A 23977-nucleotide genomic window follows, 5' to 3' on the forward strand; every position below is an offset into this window, starting at 1 on the left:
AATCAGTTTTGCAGTTGTCCCCTTGTTTTGACTTTATCAAAGTGTTACAAGAGTCAAATCCATATTAAAATAAGCTAAAATCAAAAGGGGTAATCGATTTTTTTGACCTTGACTATTTCCATAAAGCTTCTATTGCCATTCATACATCTTTTTGTTATATCCTAGATGTTTACAGACCGAAGATAGCTCTTAATAACTGATTATTTGTTCCCAGACTCCTCTGGAAATTCAGATTAATCTCACTTGGTTCCTGCCCCAGCCAGCTTTCCCCTTGTGGAGCTGGGCACCCCTCGGCGTTTCTCTCCTAACTGGGTAACTCGTCTGTCCTGCTGGAGTTCACTGAGAGGCTTTGGGGCTCCAGGGCTTAATCGTCGAGTCCTTTAATAGCATCAGGCAGACTTGCTTCCTTCCTTATAAGCTTTATTAATAAATTAATTATATTTGCAACTGATATTTGTCAATAGCAGTATTAAAGTTATATTATGAATATTTTAATAGTGTAGATGATTTGTTGTACAGAGGTGGGGTTTTGGCCATCCTACTGCTGGCATCCTCACCGCCGGGGACCTCCTGACATGAAATCCTTCAGCTTCTCCTGCCAACCAAGCGCTGTGTTTAATGCACACCAGTCCTTCCTCGCTCCTTCCCTGCCAGCAGCGCACTCCCAGCTCTCTTGCCATCCTCAGCCTCGCCTCCTGGCTGCACCTCGCCTGCTCTTTGGACACTCCACACACTCTCCACACCTTCAGCAACCCGCCTTCACCCCACTACACTACGGGGGGACACCACCAACCCCTCCCCACCCCGACCCCACCGGCAGCGGGGCGGGGAAGCGCGGCCCAGGCCGCGGCAGGGCCGGCCCGGGCGGGGTCTCCATGGCGACCCGCAGCCGCTTGCCCCGCCAGGGCGGCTGCGCCGGGGGTTGCGGCCGCCGCTTCCAACTGGCCTCGGCCAACAGCCGCCCGCGGCCGCCTATATAGGGGCGGCGGCGCTGCCTCTCTGCCCTCCGTCCCCGCATCCACCCATCCCTCCTTCCTTCCCAGGGTCAGGCGTGGCTGCTCCTCGACCAAGTACTAGCTGATTTTATTTTTTTATATCTTTTATTTTATTTATTTTTAATTTTATTTATTTTATTTTATTATTTTTTTTAAATATAATTATTTTAATTTTTATTATCTTATTTATTTATTTATTTTTCCCTCTCTCTCCCCGGAAGGTGCCGGCGTGGGGCCGATGCACCGCACCGGCGAGATGAGCCGGGCGGGCCGCCTGGAGCCCTGCCCCGTTGCCCCCCGCGGCGGCCGGGCTGTGCTGGGGGTGCTGGTGGAGAACGGGCAGCAGCGGCCCGGCGGCCAGGTGAGCCCTGTTCGTGCCGGCTACCTCCTCCTTCCTTCCCTCCTTCCTTCTTTCTTTCCCTCTTTTCTTCCCCTCCACTGCTCGTTCCTTCCCCTCCGGGTGGGCTCTGGGGCTGGTGGCCGGCTGCTCCCCGCCAGGCTGCAGGTGAAGGCGTGGGGGGGTGGTGGGCTTCAGGTCATCCGTGCTCTAAAATGTAGGGTGTGGTTTAAAAAAAGTCTCTTTGCTGATGCTTGCCTCAACGTCCCGTTGCTGTGTGGCTGCTCACGTTGCTGTCAGGGTGTGGGTGTGTTTAAGAAGCTGGGTTCGCAGCTGGGTGTCCTCCAGCCCTCCTGGAGCTGGCTGCTGGGGCAGGGGAAACGGAGCTGTGCTGGCTTGCAGGACCTCAACCAGCAGCTGTGTGTGTGCAGTCTTCTTGGGTGTGACTTCTTGAAGCCCCAAACTCAGCTGGTGGCTCACATATAGTAGATAACACGAAGGGCTGTATCCTGTTCACAAGCTGAAGTCGTGGGGTTTGTGGTGCTTAAGCTCAACATTTCCAACTTTGGTTTATAAGTTGACATGCATTTGTAAGTCTGTGGTGGTGCTTGAGTGGTTCTTCTCATTGCCCTAACTTGCTACACTTTCTAAAACCTGCTCCGTGCTACACTGAATGTGGAGCCCACCCTGCACTTGCCAGCTGTCAGGGCCAGGCAGTGCCCTTGCTTTATTCTCTGTTGCAGCAACAAGCAGTGCTTCCCAAGTGCCAGCTGCAGTGGGTGGCTTTTCCAATTAACTTCTGTACCTTACTTTGTTAACCAAGGAAAGTGATTTGTCTCTCTAAAGCAACCAATACTGTTTGCTTTCTTCCTGAATTGCCCTGCCACAGCATTGCCATGCACTCTGTTTCAGAGTACTGCTGTTACCAGACACCTCCCTGTCTCCAAGAACGCCATCCCTCCAGCTGGAAAAGATGAATTATCCAGCTACGTGGTCAGTGCTGCATCAAAGCAGGGGTTTACTATCTACATAGATGAACCAGAACAGAAAGAAAACTACAGCTGCCAAGTGGATGAAGAGCTGGAATCAAGCCTGTGTGAACTGGATACTAGTGCAATGACATCCAGTATTCACCTACTGCTGGATCTAAGTACAGGTAACCATGGTTAATACATGGTATCTGTAGCACAGGTACATACAGTTGATCATGAATTGTGGTGAGCTGGTGAGTAGCTTATTTTACAATAAGTAATGCTTCAGGATAACTTTAGTTGTGTCTAGGTGACGCACAACACTTCTGCTGTGCTAGAAATAGCAAGAGAAGGTGAAGAGGCTAACTATCCAAGTGTCTTTCTGTCTCTTTTTGCCTGCTAGCTTCTCCTATGCTAGTGGATACATCCTTCCAGTCTCACCCTGTGGAACAGATGGGAGATGTCATAACTCTGACTGTGGGAGAGTATGCAGATGACATTCATCAGTACCTCAGAGAAGCTGAAGTGAGTGTCTTCTAACAAACCTAGAGATACTTGGGATGTGGTGGGCTGCAATACTGCAAAGCTGCATGGTTGCTCCAGGATAAGTCTAGGCAGCCACTGAGCGAGCAATAATATCCATCTCTCTAGCTAGAGAGGTTCATAGGCAGCTTCTAGACAGTTATGAGATCTTTCAGGTGTTACTCTGCATCCCAGAAACACCCCACTGTTGGAGCATGCCTTGACTCCAGGGGATGAAGAATTCTTGCAGGTGGGAGGTGAAAACTGCAAAATTACTGAAGCAGTTGGATGTGACCTCACTGACAGGTCTTCTGCTCTAATAGATTTTTTTTGTCATTCTTTATCAGAACAGTAAAATGCAGTCTCTCAATAGGGGGAGGAGAAATAAATGATTTGTTTCTCATTGTCAGGTCCTCCTGAATTGCTTATATGTGCAAAGGCTCAACTTGACAGTCCAGGAGGTCCTTTACTTTTCTGTTACTAACATGGTAGCTCTTATCTCTTCAGTTTTTCTAGAGATGCTGCTAGTTAATACTGCTAGTACTGTAACTATAGCTAGTAACTAGTTATTAATAGTGTAACCGCTCACGTTCCTTTTGGTAGAAGTTCACAGAATGTTAATCAGCTCAGCCGTCAATGGTCCTTTCCAGGGTAAGCAACCTGATTCTTCACTTGTCTCTCCAAACAGATTAAATACAGGCCCAAGCCCCACTACATGAGGAAGCAACCAGATATCACATCAGGAATGCGTGCCATCTTGGTAGACTGGCTGGTGGAAGTAGGGGAAGAATACAAACTTCGGACAGAGACGTTATACTTGGCAGTGAACTACCTGGACAGGTTTCTCTCCTGTATGTCTGTTCTCAGAGGGAAGCTGCAGCTTGTAGGAACAGCAGCGATTCTTCTGGCTGCGTGAGTGTTTATCTCAGAAGATATATGTGAGCTAAAACTTATTTTTAGGACTGAATCTTTTTGTTTAATTTGATGGACTGAAGCTTGCAGTGGTAGGTAGGTTTTCCTGGTGTCTTAAGATTTGCCACTTGACCTACTTGGGCACTAGCTGAATTAAATACTTAATATTCTTGATTAAGGAACTGTAGTGGGAAAACCTTAAAACCTTGTAACCATAACAGCAGAAGAAAAACACTACTGTATTATGCTGCTAGCCCATAAGGCTGTAATAGATTAAAAGCTGCAATCTGCAATTAGCCTTGAACTGTTTTTAAACAGACTGGGTGCCCAATGAAGCCTAGGAGCACATGAGTTTTTATCTGGAATGCATGGTGTTACTGCAACTTGCTCTTTAACACTCCTGACTAATAGATAACTCCTAATATGAGTATGTCTCACTAGACTAGTGGACTTGGAATACCTCTAAATATCTTTGCCCCACAGATTTGATTCTCAGCTGTTACCCAGATTGGAGGAAGGTTTAAAACAAGAACTCCAAGCAAGTCTTACTAATGCCATGTTCTCATCCTAATATGGGTGAAATGCTTTTTGTTACCCTGACTTTTAAGCTGACAAATATGCTTTCTGTTTCTTTTGAAGGAAATACGAGGAAATCTACCCACCAGAAGTGGATGAATTTGTGTATATAACAGATGATACATACACAAAGAGGCAGCTGCTAAGAATGGAACACCTGCTTCTCAAAGTGTTGGCTTTTGACCTCACAGTGCCTACTATCAACCAGTTCCTCCTTCAGTATATTCAGAGGCATGGAGTCTGTATCAGGACAAAGAACTTTGCAAAGGTATGAATTACCATCCCTTTAGGATGGGTGTTTTGCAGATGTCTGTGCTTAGACTTCTGGATAAGTGTCTGATTGAAACACGAAGCTTTGTGTTATCTGTCTGGTCAGCTAGTCTGTCTTACTGGTGAGGAGGTAGGAATCCATTCTCCAACAGTGGCATGCATAGTAAGCCTGACCTGGACAGGATGGTAAAACATATTGCTACACAATAACACAGCATGTGCCCACAGAACTGCCCAGGGTACCATGCTTATACAGATCAGGTTACAGGGTAACCCACGCTTACAGGAAAACACCTGACCTGCTGCTTGGCTGCAAAGGGTGTAGTATTTATACAGTGCCTATTCAAATGGAGCCCAAATTCTGTTTCTGAGAGCCGCCCACTTAGCCCAGATCTCCAAGTGAGGTGAACAAAATCCTCAGAGGAGAGCATGGCCTCTTTTTTTTTTCCTTTACAAATATTTAAAAAGATGTCTTTTTAAACAAAAATTGATTATTCTATCTGTAAAATTACATCAAAAACAATCATGACAGAAGTTCATTATAATTTGGATTGTTTAGGCTTTGACAGGAGAGTGGTCTTTGTTACCACTGGCACACGATAGGTTTTTCTGCAAGATGAACAGGACTTGAATGCTACTTCTACTCACCAGACAGATATAACTCATGTTTCTTCAGTGAAACTGAAACAATTGACCAACTTAAGTGCTCAGTCTCTTGGCCTTATTCTACCACACAGGGCCATTCTGTTTGATTGGCTTGCTTTTTGCTCAGTATCTTGCAGAATTGAGTCTCCTTGAAGCTGATCCTTTTCTGAAGTACCTTCCTTCACAAACCGCTGCAGCAGCCTACTGTCTAGCAAACTACACGGTGAACAGGTCTTTCTGGGTAAGAAAAACAACTGCGTGCTAAAGTGCTCAAGCACTTTATGATTAAAACTTTGAGTAGCTTCAAAACATGTTTTCAGAAGGGCTGAAATGCTAGGACGAGTGGCTGTTCCTGAGCTAATGGGTCTACCCATTAACAAATGTTAAATCAATCTGAAATATCCTGCCTTCTATCTGAAATGGGAAGGACCTTGCTGTCATGTTCACTTATGTCAAGTCTGTAGCTAATGCTTGTCACTAGTTAGTCTCAAATGCCGATAGAATTCATGCGCTTTGGGGGAGGGAAGGGAAAACTGAATGTGTCTACTTCAGTGAAGTGATTACACTCGGTGGCTGCTGTAATGCAGGCCTTGGTAGGCCTCTCAGGCATGTGTTGCAGTGATAGCTTTAGCAGGGAGCAGAACCTAGAAGAGACGTAATGGATGCAATATATTTATAGCAGAGTGAGATTGGTCTGACAGGAGGTCTGAAAATACAGACCTATAGTGAAATTAATGGCAGGGTACACTTGAATCCTTTTCAAGCCTAAACCTAGAGCAAGAACCGATGACATGGTGAAAATGGTTCCTGCTTCTGTAGAAAATACCTTCCAGGTGAGTATTCTCTAAAATAGAGTAACACAAGCATTTTTTCCCCTCTTCTTACCAGCCAGAAACTCTTGCAGCATTCACTGGATATTCATTAAGTGAGATAGTGCCTTGCCTGACTGATCTGCACAAAGCATGCCTTGATGCTCCCCGTTGCCAACTGCAAGCAATTAAGGAGAAGTATAAGCACTCAAAGTAAGTAACCAAGAAGCTACTGCTTTGTAACTTGGAGGTTGTAAGCACAGGATGGTTCTGGTTGAACAGCCTGGGCTACAGCTCAGTAACTGACAAACTTGTCATAGTGGACAGCTTCTGTTTCTGAAACTGAAGCCTCTGTCAGCATCTTGAGGGGAAAGCTCTTCTGGGCAGAAGAGTAGTTAATTCATTGGTATGCAGATGTAGTGGATCACAATTCCCTTGGAGCAGCAGGATGTTTTTTCTTCCCCAGTGTTTCTCAAGAGGAATCCTTAATGCTTCTTTAAACTTGTCACTAAAAATATTAACTTGTTTGATTGCATTTCTATTCCAGGTATTTGCAGGTGTCTCTTCTAGAGCCCCCAGCAGTTCTTCCTCTACAATAGAGATGGTGGATCCTGGACTTCGATAACTTCTTCCCAATCTACAAAGCTGGTCTAACATTTCATTGAACACTGCAGGTCATGTGTCTGTAACCATGGTGACCAGAATGGTTTTTAGCTAGTATTTTTTAATTAGATGCCTTTTTAAAAAAGGATATTAGACTATAGCTCTTAATATATCTGACAGCACTTTTAATAAATGTCTTATTACACTTCCTCTGAATTTTCTGACTCCAGTTAATATCTGCAGTAATGGTGTGTGGACAGGTTTTCTTACAAAGTAATTGAGATGGGCTTTTATGTTAGCTGGACTGGATAAATGTATCAGGCTTTGTTGGTTCAAACCACATCTCCACAGACAGGTGACTGGCTGCAGTGTATTACCTGTTTTTTTTTCCTATTCTGATACAAGATCATGTGGCCATGAACAGAACCTCTTTTCTGGAACTTGTTTGCCACATCACAGCAAAAGCATCCACAGGCAAGTGGTTTATGGACACTCTACATATGTGTAGAAGACCATCAACACTGAGGTGAAAATTAAACTTCCATTCAGAGTGAAATAGGGCAGCATCTTCTGCAGGAAGATGGATGAAAGGGTGGTTTGAAGAACCTTAGGAACCTTTCCAATGCAGGAGGATTCTCCGTAATAAAAGGCAATGTGAAAAGCTACAAGCAAGAACATGTAAGGGCCTGAGGGGCTGGAATAGAGCTGGCTGGCTCTTGGCATTGTACTTGTGAAATTAGATGGTTTTGTGACTTAGCTGTTTGAGGTGATGACTTCTGCCACTTGAACACTGAGTGTGTAATACTCTGCAGTTTCTAGAGGAGCCATCACTGTCAACAGGAAGGAAGGGGTGGAAACTCCTAAGTTCTTAACTATCTTGTCCTGTGTTGCTATGCTGTTGTACCCCTCAGTTCTTCACTTGATAATGATTAAAAAAATAATAAAAATCCACCAAAACCTACCTTGTATACTCGTAAAATGCAACTCTTGTCCAAAGTGTCTCAAAATACTTAGTTGATGGTGTTAGTCAACATGCAGGGAACTATAGTCAGCTCATCAAAATGGCAAGGTAAGTCTGAGGCATTCTCTTCTAATTTTAAGAGTAGAAAACATTCAAGACCTACTCCCTCTTCAGAGAGTAATCTGTGCAGGGCATTGCATTTCCAAGCAAGAATATACTTTACACTTGACATTAAGATGCAATTCAACAGAAGTGCTATTTCTTGCACTTAGATGAAGTACTAGCTAACAAGCCTCTTGCTTTAATTTTAAGACCTGATTACACCAGCATGTGTTGTGAAGCTCTTAGCTTCAGGTGTTTCACTTTCCTTGACAGGCATCAGAGCTTCCCCCCACCTCCTCCCTCTCTAAGTTGCTGAATCCTGCTAGCAAAGAGAACCCTTGTATGCCCCTGACATGTGGCAGTGGTAAAAACTAATTCACTTAACAGAAAATATTCTTTAAGGTACTCTGTTTCAGCCTATCCTATGCAGTTTTTAGTGTCTCACTTCAAATGTTTTCAAGTTAAGCACATGAATCTACTTTATTTAATGATATTGACAGTTGTGACTAGACATCCCATGCTTATGTCACTGGTATCTACTTCATGGTAGGAGCTAGTGCTAGCAAATTTCTTGCTGCAGTGGATTTCATGGTTTATGGGAATAAACACCTTGGAGCTGGGCTATGAACTTCACCCATGTGTTCAGGCAGCTCCTTTAAAGTGGCTCAGAACAAAGGCCAGAGAGGGAGCACAGTTACAATGGGGAGTGAGGGGATCTTGGTTTGCTGTTTCATAATGGAACAGTAAGTGTACTGAGGATGAGTATTTCTAAATCTACCAGACTTATGAGTATCAGCTTTACAATGCTGCTTCAGGGTGAATATAACATAACCTGAAACCCTGTGTTAATAAGCCTTAATCTATTTGTAAAGTATACAGGTGCCTGCTGCACTGTGAGTACTGTAATGCGGGGTGTTTTGTAAGCACTACTGAATGGTGCTACAGCAATCTGAAGGTATTCGTGGTCACGTCAGCATAGTAACAGGGAAGAGATGAGTTTTGATCTTATGAAGTCTGCTGCTACAGTCATGTCTCATCCTCATGTGCCAACAGACCTGGTGCATTCGGCACTATAGGAGCTGAACTCCTGATCTGACTTGCCTGGATGCTTTACCATGTGGTGTCTTCCTGGAGGCGTAACTTTTCTTCTGTTTCTCTTTCTAGAGTTTACTTAATTATAAGAAAGATACAATTGCATTTAACTTCCTTGAAGCTTTTTCTCTGGTATACTAACTGTCTGATTTAAAAAATAACAAAATCCTATGATCTCTGAAATAGACTGTACTTTACTTTGCCTCATTTTGCTTTTTTTCATGCTTTTGAAGCTGATTTAGTAGCTTAAGTTTTTTTTTTTTTTTTTAGTCCAAAGGCTGAAAGGGAAAATAGGAAAAAAGTAATTGAGGTGAAGGATCACAATTCTGCAGTGTGAATGCTAAAAGGTCTCTTCAAGATGGATTAGACTTAGATTTGTGGGACAGAAGAAGCTGCTATCAGTGTTCTTACCTGTGATGTGCGATTTGAACGTTCATGTTCTATTCTCACTTTGCTTTGCTTTGGATTTGTCTTGCTTGGAGCAAGGAGAAGTCTTACTGTTCTTGTCCAAGTGAGCCTTGACTCTTCAAAGGTGAAAATTGCCTGCTAGCTCCTTTAATTCATGTATGTCATGGCACTTAACCCTGGCCTATCCCTCCTTTGGGTTCTCCTCAGCAGCTCATGTTTGAGAAACAGATAATAGCTGCTTCTGTTGGGAATAGGGTGGTAATGAAGGTGACATAATGCTGATTTAACAAAACGAAGTGCTTAAATGCAGATGCAAAAACACTTAACAGTACTTGACTATTTTCAGTGCACGTTTTAAGTATGCAGAAATACGTGTTTGTAAGAAAGGGAGATGAAAGCAACCCAAAAGGAAAATATTCATTGATGTAGTACCTGGGCTATGCAGAAAAAAATAAGACCTGCTAAGTTTACAGCCATGTCTGATGTTTAAAACAAACAGAACCAGGCTTCTTAAAGATAGCCATATCCTGTAACTGAAATAATGGGGAATCAACATTAAAGATTAAACAGTGGCAGTCTTGATTTTTTGGTTATCCCATTTACTGCCTTATAGACAGCAGCCACGAAGAAGAACTCATTTCCTCTGTTCAGGAAATACTTAAGCTGTTGCAGCTTTGGAATTGTCAAGCCTGATTTTGCTCAGTTAACTCTGCTGTGAAGGAGATCAGTCCCTTGAACTTAAAATGTGTGTTCCAAGGGCTGAACGCTGACTTCTATGCAGGTCACAGTATCTCCCCACACCCAATTTAAAATGTATTGGGGCAGAATGAGTAGAGCATACTGGTAAGGCCAGGTGCTTTGAATAGTGACTCTGCTCCTAGGTAGGGTGGTCTGAAACTGAACTGTTAAGGATTTTAATTTTGAACCATGATACTCAGTTAAAGTGCTTTCTGATAGCATTACTGAAAACAAACAAGCTCTCTAATCTTATTCTAACAGTTTCTAAGCTATTGTGTAGTGACTTCCAGAAAACCCAGATATACTGTGGTTGTGTGATCCTGATGCTTCCCTGCTGTAGTTATAAGTCATGGGTTAAAAAATGAATGTTAAGTATTGCAGATGCATCTGATATTCCTAAATTGCTGCTGGGAAATCTTCTCTTTATAGCTGGGGATACTTGTGAATCCATTGTTTTCCTAATATGAACAAGCAGAATTCGAAATAATGCTCTGTAGGAAGGTACTGTGTTAACAACTAGGGTCTGCCTTGTTTTCCCCTTCTCTGGAGTGAGTTAAGGATGTCTGAGAAGTAATTGGGTAATTAGGGAGAATGATTTAACTGTGGTCAGGACAGTTAAGCTGTTAATTCATGACTGAAGGGTGTCTGCCTTGCTGAGAAATCTGGCTGTGTAATTAGTCTGTGTACATACCTACTTGCTGTCAGTTCTATAAATGACTAGAATTAGCTCTGATCACTGAGGTTGGTACTTATTTTGCCAATGACCTTGAAACAGCTTCTGGGGCTGCTTTTAAGGATGAGAAAGAAGCTAGCAGCATCAGTGATTGCTTCCTGGAATTAAGGTTTTTGTCTTGCAGTTTTCCTAAGCACCTGCTGCCCCTGAGAAAGGTCATCTTATACTGAAGAGCTGTGCAGACTCTGCTAGGTAGATGTGAACTGGAGGAGATGCACATCCTGTTACACAGAAGTTCTAGAGCCCTGGCAAGTAGGGTACTCTACCCACTACACCTTGTTAGCTACTCCAATGATTTTAGTGGGTGTATGTATATTTTTTGTTGTTGTTGCATGTCTTTATTCTTATCTGGTTTATGGTTCCTGTCTTGTATGGCAAACTCAGACTTTCTCTTGGATAGTTGTTCAGATTGTATCCTCTTAATATAAAAAAAGAAAATACAAAGCTCTGCAGAATAAGAGTCTCATAATGAACATCCATGGCAATATGTTCATGGAGGACATGAATTATACCTGATGGTCCTGCAGAGATGCAGAGAAATATTAGCAACTCATCATGCAGGGTTTCCAAGCTAATATAGCCAGCCCTAGTTATTCCTTGCTCTGCTTGGGATTTGCTAGTGTATATGGTAGTGGTGTGATTGTTTGAGAGAATTAGCACAAACATACTTCCAGGACAGTCCACAGAAAGATAAAAAGCATACAATTCAGTTAATCCTGAAGTACATGCCTATTCTCATCAAATTAACTTGTCTAAACACAGATGAAGCAAGAAAGACCAGGCAGTCTTGATGGCCTTAATCCCTGTGAAGAAATCCAAAATCATGGCTCTGTGTCCTGGAGTTCTGTGCAGTGCTGGTACTGGAAAATAATGGTGGTAGAATCAAGGACTGGTTCCTGGCCAAACGTCTGTCTCCATTTGGCTCATTACAGTGGTGCTTTGGGCTAGCTCCTTTCTAAGTAGATTTGTCCTGGGGAGAGCAGTACAAAATAGTCAGTGTGAGCTGACAGGCTGTGTGGGTGCCTGCGCTGCGTGCTCGTGTTTGCTGTCTGCCCGTCTTTTGTCTTAGCAATGTGCTCAGCATGACCAAGTGTCCCTGTAGCTAATACCAGTAAACACCTAGATAAACTGTAACAGAGTCCTGAATCCTCGTCTTTCAGATATTCAGGCCCTCTTTATTTGGACACAGAAAGGCATTACTGGAATAAGTGCTGGAAGAACAGGCTCACGATAAAGCTTTGAGTTCTGGCAAGAAATTGGTCATCTTCCTCCACCATCTGTAGCCAAGCTGCTTTTTCTGTTTATTATTGTTTATGTTTTGATGCATAACAACTTGGGGGGATGGGGGGAGAAAAAAGGGAGAGAGCCCTACAGCCCACAGTATAATTCAGCAGACATCAACAGATTAGGCATTTGGTACTAATCAGTGTGCTGCTTAGAGTAAAACACTGCCCTGTCCCTATTAGGCAGAAACTGGAGTGTGATGTATCTCAAAACCAAATCATCCTCCATTTGGCTCTCTGTCCCTCGTAAGAAGGTTGGAAACATCTGGGATTTAACGAAATGGGCAGCACAGCAGATGAGCAGCACGATGATGTTCTCTCATCACATAATGGAGTAAGATGTTGGGGGTGGCAGACCCTGCTCTGCACATATTCAAGAACAGTGTACCTGCCCCATAGCTCTAATTTATTGTCACCTCTATTTACTTAGGAGGCATGCAAAGGTACTTTCAGGTTCAACAAATCAGGAAAATACTTGACCTCTTCAACATATTAAAACAGAAGCAAATGGTGAAATCACTTACAGTAAAAACAAACAAAAGCCAACCCTCAAAAGCTCGTGATACCATATGCTGATGGTCTCCAAAGGATGCAACCAGGAGAGGGCACCAACGTCCTTGGTCCGCAGCTTGAGGGAGAGGTCAGCCTAATCGCATCCCAAAAAGGTGCTGGGTCAGAGCTCAGGGAGGCTATTTGGTCTGGGACTCGTTTTTGCATATTTTTGAGCAGAAGAGCAGAGTGCAAAAACACGGTAACAGTACTGTTGTTTTCCACTATTTTTCATTAAATTGAACCAGCATTTAGTGAAGCTGCAATATAAAGTCATCCAGGCTGCCTACCTCTCACGTAGTGCTTCAGGGGTACTTGAAGAAAATAAATGATGTTTTCCAGATCATCCATAGTCCTCTACTGTGGAGTGGTTTTTGTTGTTGTTGTTGTTTTTCCCCACTACTTTATCCAGTGCTTTCAGCTAGATCTGTTTCTTCATGGCTGTGCAAAGCAGGTTATCTAATGTAGACTTGAATATCAAACCTGCTACAAAGAGGGTAAAAATATGATGGAAACTGTTAATGTTCATGGCAGGTGAGTGTTCTGTTGAAGCAGATCTGGTGGAGGAGCATCTCATTATATTGCAGGTTAGGCAGATAAGGTGCTCATAATATTACAGAGCTTGTATGGTTTGTGCAGGAAAAAAGGGGAATTCCTGCCAGATTCCTACTCATTTGGAGAAGGGAAAATAGAAGATTAATTATGATCTTTAAGTTAGAAGAAGCTCCTATTTCTCACTGAAAATTTCAGCGCTAATTCTTCTTTCAGGGTTATCTAGCCAGATGCAGAATGCTTGCATAGGAGAGTGATGTAATTATTGGCTAGTTTGTGGTGTAAGCATCCACTCCCCCTCCCCACCCCTTCCGATCTTAGTCATGAGTTTTTTGTTCTGTTCCCAACTTGAGCCGAGTTTCACATTCACATGCTGCTCACCCATCCAAATCTATACTTTGTCTGCAGCTACTTCTAAAATGTACTCACTCTCAGCTTCCACCTCTTAGCAGGGCAGGATGCGTACTGGTACAGTCAGTGAAAAGCTAGTATCCAGACCAGTCATTTAAGGGTGCTGCAAAGTAATGTTAATTGCAGAATTTATTACTGATAAATTTGAGAGTCAAATGGAAATGTTGGACAGTTATGTTTCTGAGCTGTGACTGAGCCCAGCTTCCTTACTCTTTTTGAGCTTTTGCAGATATCTGCTTAGATGTACTTTAAGATGGTTGCTGAGCTGGTTGTTTTGTGCACAGATGCATGGGTTTCCTGTGGGGCTCCATGGACATTAGCTAGAGGAAAATGCATGTTTTGTTCTGGCTAATAGTAGCAACTTTGGGGATGTGTTCCTGTTCCTGAGTAGAAGAGGTATGGGGAAAGGAGAGCAAGTTCATCTGTGTGTGTGTATCTTCAGTAGGTACTTGAGAATCCATGAACAAATGACATTTTCCACATACGGCTGTGCATCTGCTAGCTGAATGTTGCACTCTTTCCTCTGTTTTTCTCTTCATTCAGTGACTGCTCACAGCTTTCAAATGATGTGAAACAAGGATGTGGCCCTACAGAGGTTCTTTTGCCAGCAGGATAAAGCTGTGCAGGGCTCCTGACCCAGAGCCAGAAAAAAAAAAAAAAAAAAAAAAAAAAAGAGTCCCATCTTGCAGGAGTGATGTGCTAGTGCCGAACCCATTCTTAAAAGTGCACACCCATTCTTAAAAGCATCTCCCTGCACCAAATCTCACACGTGAAGTTGGTTCTTAATCTTTTTGGTTTTAGCTACTAATCCCGTACCACCTGGTGGAAAAGCCTGGCAGAGAGTAATGAGGCTCTGATGGTTTATTTTTGCAGCAGCAAGTAATCAGGACAGAAAGCTCTGCTGCACTTTTCCAGATCACGCCTCACAAAACTGTGTTTTCAGTAAATAGCTTCTTTTCTTACTGAATGAATGTTAGGCCATGATGAAAACCACAGCATAACTGCTGTCAGTGCTTTCAGTTTCTCACAGATAACTGAGCGGGGCTGTATGTAAGAGACGTGCGAGTAGATTTTGCTGTTTAATACAGTTCTCTGGGACAATTCAGAGGTTACAGTCTGGGAACTGCTGATATCTGTAACTTCTACTCCTGTTAAAACAAATGCTGACTGGACTTAAACTGGGAAGATCTTTTATTCTACTGGCAGAGAAATCTCCAGAAATTTTCATAGCTATCTTCTACTAAGTCTTCTAATGAGAAATTGAGTTTTTAACAAAATAAAACCTTAGTTTCACTTCATCTAATTTCCAAGATGTCATCAATATCGTATCAATACTTCACTGAGTTCTTTCTAGAACAACATATGCTAGCTAAAAAAAATACTATTTCCTCTGTCAGGGGAAGAGAAGTTTCTGGATGTTTTTGGAGGGGAAAAGCTTCTACAGGTGGTTGATGTATGAAAAGATCATATTTCTAAATCTTTGGGTTTCTTCCTTGTAGTGTGACAAGCAATCACACTAAGGATACATGAGGGGATTCTAGGAATTTGTTCTTTGTGGTGGTTCATATCGCAGGTTAAAAAAAAAAATCAAGAGTAATAGTGTAAAATTCAATGTAACATTAAAGTTAAAAAAAAAAAAATCAGCTCACTAAAAAATGTAATGAATCTATCTGCACTTGATGTTCTGTAAGTGACTTTGATTTCCTTTAATCCTTTAGATTTGGATTTTTATTGCCTTTGATTGCCACTACTTTGAACTACTGAAATCTTCACTACTTCTCATTGTCTTCAAATGGGGCCTGGATTTCACCTGGCACATGAATGACTCAAAAGGAATGGTACTCAAAATCAGCCTCCTGACTTTTCATAGAAACAGAGGGAAATAACCTTACTATTGGGGTACAGTATTTATAGAAATAATTAATGGATGGCAAATAGCCAATTATTATGCTATTGATTGTATATACAAAGTTGATTCTATATCAGTTCATGAGTTATTAACTACACCTTGTTTACCTTATGGTCAGAATTTAAGATAGGTAAAATATTTGTAAAATATATTCTTATCTACACTTTGCATCCAAGGTTGATGGTGACAATTGCTTAAAGCCCTTCAACAAAATAGATGCTGATCCAGAACTCCGTTATTTCGTAAAAGGTTCAGCTCCTTCAACATCTCTATCCCAAAGAAAAGTTTTACATTTCACTGTTGACAGCCAAATGAACACATGAAGCCTTCAGTTCTTGCTCGTAATGCTTGGACTGGAATGAGCAAGTGATCTTAATGTGTTTGATCTCATTGTGTAGGGACTGAACAGGAGCATGGATCCCTTTTGTTCAGAGAGCCCCTAATGTGAACACTTTTTTGCTTAATTCATTAAGCCTCATTTGGATTAATTTTCTATGATTATTAAATGCTTTGTGTGGTCCTGCTGGGCAGAAGGCTTTTCATGTGTTTGACCAATGGTTCTGCTCTCTGGACATTTATTTAAGTTATTCTGTGCATGGATAGCCTCACATTGTACTTCAGGTACAGAAAAAAATGATGTATTATTTGATATAAGCACTGTTAAGATAGCTGTGGGCAACAGTTAATAGGAAGACCTGATGCAGTGCAGAGTTTTGGCAACAAAAACTTATTTTATTGCTTAATGTAGAATCAGTGTACATAGAGGCCTTCCTAGATATATACATATATCTAGGAGAGAATATAGAGGCTTTTCATGACACTGTCGCTATAGATGCATCGATTTTTAAGGTCAAGAGAGACTACCAGGTTTTCTGATGCCTTTTATACCTATTTAACCATGTTTGATTGTTGCTAAATCACCCTTGCTATTGGAAACTTTCTATTTCTAACTTATGTGTAGCTGACTTTAATTTTGAGTCCGTTGGTTTTTCCTTTTCTCAACTTGGTTAAAGAGCCCTCCACTAATCACATTTTCTTCCCATGCGAGGATGTAACCACAGTGATTAAATTACCCCTTGTTTTTTTTTTCCTTGTAAACAAAATGTACTGAGGTTTCTTTGCTTTTCACAATAATAAATTATTTCTAGCTCTTGTGTGTTTAAAGCACTTCTCCTCAGTTTCTGAACATCCTCTTAAACAAGGGTATCAGAGGATGGGATGCAACCCCAGCTGTGTCTCATGAATTTGGTACAAGTTAGCCACAGGACTGTAAGACTGAGGGAAGTTAACTTTTTAAGTAATACTGGAAGTGCTGGCAGCTAAAACACTGCTGAGGACATAATTCTTCCTGAAGCCTCGTTGCTGATTCACCATTTTTTTTCCAGTGTATACAAACCAAAGGCAGTCCTCTGCCTCCTGGCAAATTACCAAAGCCATCATTTAGGCAGGAGTTGGCCAGATGTCTTCTACTCTGAGAAGTACTGCTAATATATACTAATTGCATTGATTATGCCAGTATTAAATATCACCATCTGTTTTTATCTGAAGTCTGTGCCACTAGAGGACATTAATCTCTTCAAGGTATTTCTTTAAATTTCAGACGTGACTGGATTTCAGTCCTTATTTTGTTTCTAGTAACACCCACCTGAGTGGCACTTGGATGGTCAAACGTGTCAGGGACAGCTTCTTATCTCTTCTCTCTTGCTGTAAGTGTTGTGGAATTAAGGTAAAGCAGGATAAGCAGTTTATGTAGGCAACAGTCCAAATAGGTCAGGAGACTCAGTGGTGAAGGACTCAGGAAAGCCCAATGTGCACAATGGCATCTTTCCTGGAAGGGCTGTGCTGAGGCCTTCCATGTCTCTGAGTGCTTGGGGGTCACACAATAGTTAAGGATTGTCTAATTAAAATGGTGTTTTGGGTACCAGTGGTAAGGCTGTGGCAGTGAGGGGCTGCAGGACAACCTCTGTGCGGTGAGGCTGGGGCTGCCCCATGCTTGGACACAGCCGGTTCCAAATGGCCGCAATGGCCCCAGCTGGGCCAAGATGGCGGTGCCTCAGACAAAACACGCTAAATAGAGGGAAGAAAATGCCAGACAGGGAAGGAAACTACAGAGGAACCAATGTCAGAGGAGGAAGAGGTGCTCTGTGGCCACAGAGCACATATCCCTTGCAGCCCACAGAGAGGCCCCATGCTGGAGCAGGGGAGAATTGTGAGAAAGAAGGAGCGGCAGAGAGGAGCTGCCATGGACTGACCCCTCAGAGGGGGAGAGGAGCCTGAAGCAAAGCTGAGCCTGAGAAAGGCAGGAGGAAAACTGCTGTTTTAAAGTTCATCTCTTTGTTTCCCACTACCCAAATCAGTAATTAAATATTTATTTTAATTGGCAATAAATTAAGTTAATTTTCCCCAACTCCAAGTCTGTTTTGCCCACAACTGAGGAAGCAGGGGTTTGTTTAGCCTGGAGAAAAGAAGGCTAAGGGAAAACTTAATTGTTTTCAACTGCTTAAAGGAAACTCAATAGGAAAGCAGAATGGGATTTTTCTTGGAGGGTCATAGCCCAGACTGGGAGGCAGCTGCCACAAATAACAGCAAAGGAGGCTCTGATGCACATGAAGAAAAATATTTCGCTGTGAGACTGGTTAAGCACTGGCAAAGTTTACCCGGAGAGGTTTTGGGACATCCATCCTTGGAGGTGTCCTGGACTCAACAGGACAAGCCCAGAGTACCTGCTCTGTCTCTCTGGTTAGCCCTGCTCGAGGCTGGTGGCCTCCAGAGGAGCAGTCCAACCTCAGTCCTGTTGTTCTACAGGATGTGCCAATGGAATAGGGAAATGTAGCTCTAAGGGGGCCTTTTTTGACCTATGCTCTTATTCAATGTGAACAGATAAACGTTAATTAAAATGACAGTGAAGGACAAGCAACGTTATGTTAAAAGGTGGAGTAGTTTCCTTATCATCTGAACTGCTGATACTTGAAAGAAGCTTCTACCTTTCAGTATGTTCCTATGTTGTGTGCTTGTTTTCCTTGTGCATTTGTATATTATATATATATATATATACATTGAGGAAAAATGGTAAAGAGTTGTATTCAGGCTGCCGGTGGTCAGTGCCTCACCTAAACACTACAATATTTAAGGCTGAGCAAATGCTGACAGTTTTGTAAACCTGTTTCTGAGACCTGGCAGAAAAGACAGACAGTCTAAGTAAGAGCTAAGCTTAAACAGGACACAGTCTTCGAGGGACACAACTCTAGGATGCAATGCATAGCACTGCTTGGAATATGCTCTTAAGAGCTCAGGTCAGGCTAGAGGTCTAACAGTAGTTGTCTTGCTTATCTTTGAATCACAGATATGTTGCTTTGCTTCCATACCTGTCAGAGATATATAGCCCTAAATAATTGCAAATCATTTAATATGTCAGTAGCATTTTTGTTTCATTAATGCTTATCAAATGCATAAGAATGAAAGGAAAAAAAAAAGAAAAAAAAAATGAGAGAGAGAGAAGCAGACATTTCCTAGAGCAGAAGGCAGTATTTTCAATCAAATTTATTTGGCACATATGTGCCTCCTGCAATCTAGTGGCCTGATCCCCAGAAGAAGTGAGAGATGGATAGGAAAATTATTTTAATGGTAAAAATTTTCCACAGCTGTGGTATGTAGAGGGTTTGTATACACCTCCGCACACAAACACTCTCTAAATGGTTTGAACATGCTCTTGGTCGTCTGTGTGCTGACACCCTCCCTTAATTTAAAGCTGTGGCACAGAGCTTGAGTGTGTGATCTGCCATCTGTGGCCCTCAGCTCTGTCACAGTCTTCTCTGTCGTAACTGATGACAGAGATGTTATCAGTGTTCATAACTGCTTTCATGCCCATTCCATCTATTGTGTGATCTGCTACTATGATGGACAGGATGGTCATTTGGTAATTTTGATTTCTGTACCTAGAAGACAAAATAAATCCAACTCACTCCAAGGCATCCAGTAACTTTTAAAAACAATTTTGGGCTAAGGCTGAACTTCTTAGATGTGAAAGGCTCCAGCTGACTGACCCAGGCCATGCAGAATGTTTTCAGAAGTGCCTGAATTGCCTAGAAGCCTAGCTTTTTTTTGACTTTGAGAGACTTATATTCCTGAATTATTCAAATATTTGGAAAAAATCATGCACACTGGGTAAACTCTGTGGGAAGCATTTATGAATTGCCTCTAACTACTATTTCTTACCAGAGGTCCTGAGCTGAGATATGCAGAGCTGCCAGCTCTGCACTGAGGGCCTGGGTCAGCATTGGTGGTAATGTTTTACCGGGGTTCACTGTGCAGCTTGTTCTTATTTTGAAATGCACTACGAAGTATATTGATCCATCCACCCCTAATTTATTTTAGCTGATTGCAACTGCTACTGTGGTGATAAGTTGTTGTAAATAGTCGCAATATTTTTTTCCTGCTATTTGGGAAAATCTCATTAGTATGGCAGAAGCTGAAGTGGTATTAGGTACCAATAGTTCAGTGAAGGTTTGGGATCTTCGGAGTAGTGATGAAATCAATTGCTAGTACCTTCTAAGGTGGACTCAGCAATTTTTGGTCAGCTAATGCTTCACTAAATGCTATGAAGATTGATCTTGACTGTGGCAGCAATTTAAAATAGTTTTCATTTTTGAAGTGACTATGTAAACACATTAACTCAAGCTTTCATGGGAATCAAACCTGTAGAAAATTCTCAGCAATAACCTAACAAGAAAAGTCTATTCTGTTCACTCCAGGGTTCTGCATATTTACATATTGCCTCTGCATCATTAATAATTCTAGTTTGATTTATCCATTTCTGGAAAAGACTGAATATTACACTAGATGTGTTGAGGAGATCAGCAGCTGCAGTGTTTGTAATCTTTGCCCTTTCATGTATTTCATGGGAAATGGCTTCAAAGCCATGTTGGTATTACCTAACTGAAGTGGCTTCATGCATTTTTGTTAATTTTCTTTATTTTTCCAGAGATTTGGCACAACTGTTTTGCAAAATGCTGTCTTTATATCTTTCTATAAACATGTAATATTTCCTGACTGTCTTTGAGTAGCCTGGAAGTTAGATTTCATACTGCTTTGAGGCAGCAGAGTAGGGTGGGATATTCAAGGACACACAGTATTGATCTAATCTTTCTATTCAATGTTGAAGCAGGTGGGTGTATTAGAACTCCTAAGCCAGCTGCAAGGAATGATGTGCAGCCTTCTACTGTAGGACTGTAGGTTTAGCCTGTGTTCCTTACAGTATCTCTGTCTGCAACAATGACAGCAGTAATCATTTACCACAGCCATATCAGTGAATATCTGGTAAGAAAAAAAAATAAAATCATGAAATATGTACTGGTAACTCAATTTCTTTCTGGTTTGGTGTTAAAATGATCCAAATTTGCTATCGCTTCTTTCCCCAAAACAGAGGCAGGGATCAGGGTAACTGGGCAGACATCTGGAGCTGGTGACATCTGGTCAGAGAAGGGACAGGGGCAGTCAGGAACAGAGGCAGCAAGTAACATGCAGTGGATGAGGTGCAGAGATGGGTTGTCATTTGGAGCTTGCCAAGAATGAAGTTCTTTGCAAACCAGGATTTAAGGTGCTCAAAGGGGTGAACGTGGAGAGGATGAAAGAGTGAATCTCATTAAATAAACTTTGTAATCTGCCCTTCCTCTCTCTGGAAGCCCTTACTCTTGTGTGTTAGAGCTTTCAGAACTGCTTACGCAATTGGGAGAAGAATAAAGAGATGGAAAATACAGAAAGAAAGTAAAACCCTTCAACTTGTTTGGGCTGTATGCCAGAGCTACCAGACTATTGGGAGTAAGACTCCTGCTGAGCAAAAAAGGAGGGTGAGAAGAGACTATTTCCAGCCTGCCTTAGAGGAATGTCTTGCCCTGGGGCATCTCTGAATAAAAGCTGTGGGGTAGAGGCACCAGCTGTTGCTGGTTTACATGCTCCAAGCTCCTGAGCTCAATCCCATCTCTGCCAGGGCAGGTTAAGCCTCTTCAGTTTTTCACAGTAATTGTGACAAACGGGAGCCCAGGGGCTCAGAGCTTTTCCTCTGAAAACCAGGTTTTCTGTGTGGGTGGTTGATAAATGGAAGTCTTGAAACTTAAAATGTCTGCCTTCTGCTCTTCTGTATCAAATTTTCTCACCTATAAAGGTAAACCTATTTTCCCACAGTTTTCTGAAGTTATTCTGAGGCTTTTTTTTCAGAGCAATTAGCAGGTGCAAAATAGTGTACAGTGTAAGAAAACAAATACATTACTAGCAGGAGTATGGAAATAAAAATATTTCTGTGGTTGCCCAAAGGAAAGAAAAATGCTGTTTACTCACTAGTGAGGCTGGGAAAGCAGACGTGTTAAATGCCTTTTCTGTTTTAGCCTTCACTAAGAGAAGTGGTTGTCGTTGAACTGTTAGCTATTGTCAGTAACAAAATGTTGGGGAGTTCAGCTATGATAGATTAGATGTAATGTTGAAAGAGTGAGTCATTAGCAGTCCCCCCAGGAAGTGGAAGGCAAGTAAAGTTTCAGAAGACTGTAAAAGGCAAATTTAGGGCTTCCCGAGAGGAAAACAGAGAAGGGAGGTACTTGTTTTGTCCCAGAAACACAACAGAGGAATCAGTAATAATCAAAACCAAACAATTTGTAATCAGCTAGACAATAACGAGGTGAATGACAGCTAACATTGTTAGATGTGAGATAATCATATCATATCAGCCTAATGTCCTCCTACAATCGGTGTTGTGAGTAAAGAAAAAGCAAAGTTGTCATATTTTCTTGAATTTAGTAAGGCTTTTGTCTGTGATGACACTCGCATAAGTAAGTGAGGGAAAACCTGGAGGGAAATTTCTCAAAGTGATCAGTAGGAAATTGTGCTCAGAGGATAGTTATTTCGGGTAGTTATCCAAATGGATAGTTGGTAATGGAAATCATTTTTACAAATGACTTAGATGAAATAGAGGGCATGTTTGTAAAAGTGCAGGTAAGAAGGGATGCAGATTGTCTGGGGCATAGCCTCAGTGTTCAAGTGGTCCTGCCAAGCTGAAGAAGCGGTCTGGTCAGAGGCACTTTAGTAAGGACAAAATCACTTTTTGCACTGAGGCAGTGGTGGTAGAGCTGGGGAATACAGAGTGGGGACTGGTTGCTGGGGAAGAACCGTATTTCGGGCAGGAGTCAGCAATGTCAGGCTGGGACATGTAAATGCAGTCTGTGTATGCTGCTCAGAGAGGTAAGAGAGAGTCTGAAAGGGTCTGGAGGGAGCACAGCAGCTGCAGGAGGCTTGGCCCTGCTCCCTGTAGAGAAGGGAAGGCAGAGGGGCACGTGGTTCTGACCTTCAGATACAGATGAGGGATACAAAAAAAATGGAAGGGACAACTTGGAGTAATGGGCTTATATTACAGTGGTGGTTTCATCTCTCTCTCAATGAAAGAGCTGTCTAGTAGGACAACAGAGCACAGAGCAATAGATCATCCCGGTGGGATTGTTTATGGAGGTTTTTAAGAGCAAGTCAGGCAGGTAACTATCGATTGAAAGCAATAAATGTTGAGATACTGCTGCCTTTGGAATGGGAAAGGTAAGATAACTGCATAAGGAGACCTTCCCAAACCAATAATACAATTTTTATGAAACAACTATAGAACTGGTAGGGTAGAATTCATGGATGACGCCATTTTCTCTTCACATTTTCCCAGGATATGAGTAAAAATATAGCTTTCTAGCTACTGCTTCTACCACATCAGGATCTAGATTGAGGGCTTGCTGACCATCCAGTTGATTGTTTTTGCTCATGCTGGCACCTGTTAAAACATGGTTTGGAAATGCTGCTGTTGTTAGAGAAGAGAATAAAAGCCAGCTCATGCTCCCATGGCTCTGTGGACTCAGCAGTGTTCTGTATATTCAGACTGCCTTTGATACATTTGCAAATAGCCCCAAGCAACAGAACAGCTATATAGCTAAAATGAGTATTAACCGTAGGGACTTGACCCTGTTGTACTTGTACACCAAATACTCCAAAAGAAATAAAATAATATTAATAACGAAAGTTTGGTGAGTAAACAAGGGCATCAAACAGCTGCTCTGCCTTAATGCTTATGGAGATGTAGCATAAAATGGAAGGAAATATCGACATGAAATCACTGTGTGAAAGGGCAGGCAGTTTGTTTCTGTGCACTGTTTTGGGGAGGAAAATGAGCCATCCTTCAATAAACCCAAACACGTAGCACCTGGTGCCTTGCTTTTCTGTGCTGTCAGCAGTGATAACTTATAGCACACAGACTTTGTCAAGTGAAATGTTTCTCTGTAACTTGTAGTCCAAAGAACTCTCAGACGTGCTTTCTAGGAAACATCAATGGAGCCTATGATTTAAATTATCTTTTTATCTCTTTTTTTACTTTCTAATTAGGTTACATTTTCTATTTCCTTGGTTTGGAAAGGGAAGAAACTGCAGGAAAAGAAAAGGAGAAGGCAGCTAAGTCTCCTTCTGTAAACTGTGAGTAGTTTATCACATCCTAGAATAATTCAGGTGGGAAGGTACCTCAGGAGATCTGTGCAACCTCTAGCTCAAAGCTGGGTCAAGCATGAGGGCAGAGCTGACCACTCAA

General features: G+C 42.1%; 1 protein-coding gene across 1 annotated transcript; it reads left to right on the plus strand.

Annotated features, from left to right (window-relative positions):
* Positions 1-940: 940 nt before the first annotated feature.
* Positions 941-6856, plus strand: CCNA1 (cyclin A1). The gene is made up of 9 exons (XM_084512130.1): positions 941-1070; positions 1217-1356; positions 2245-2488; positions 2707-2828; positions 3514-3737; positions 4377-4581; positions 5356-5469; positions 6117-6250; positions 6585-6856. Exons 2-9 carry the CDS (start codon positions 1234-1236, stop codon positions 6634-6636), a joined length of 1218 nt encoding a protein of 405 aa, XP_084368256.1. The 5' UTR covers positions 941-1070; positions 1217-1233; the 3' UTR covers positions 6637-6856.
* The last annotated feature ends 17121 nt before the right edge of the window (positions 6857-23977 follow it).

The sequence above is a fragment of the Aythya ferina genome (genome assembly GCF_964211825.1).
Source record: "Aythya ferina genome assembly, chromosome: 1".
NCBI classification, from domain to species: Eukaryota; Metazoa; Chordata; class Aves; order Anseriformes; family Anatidae; genus Aythya; species Aythya ferina.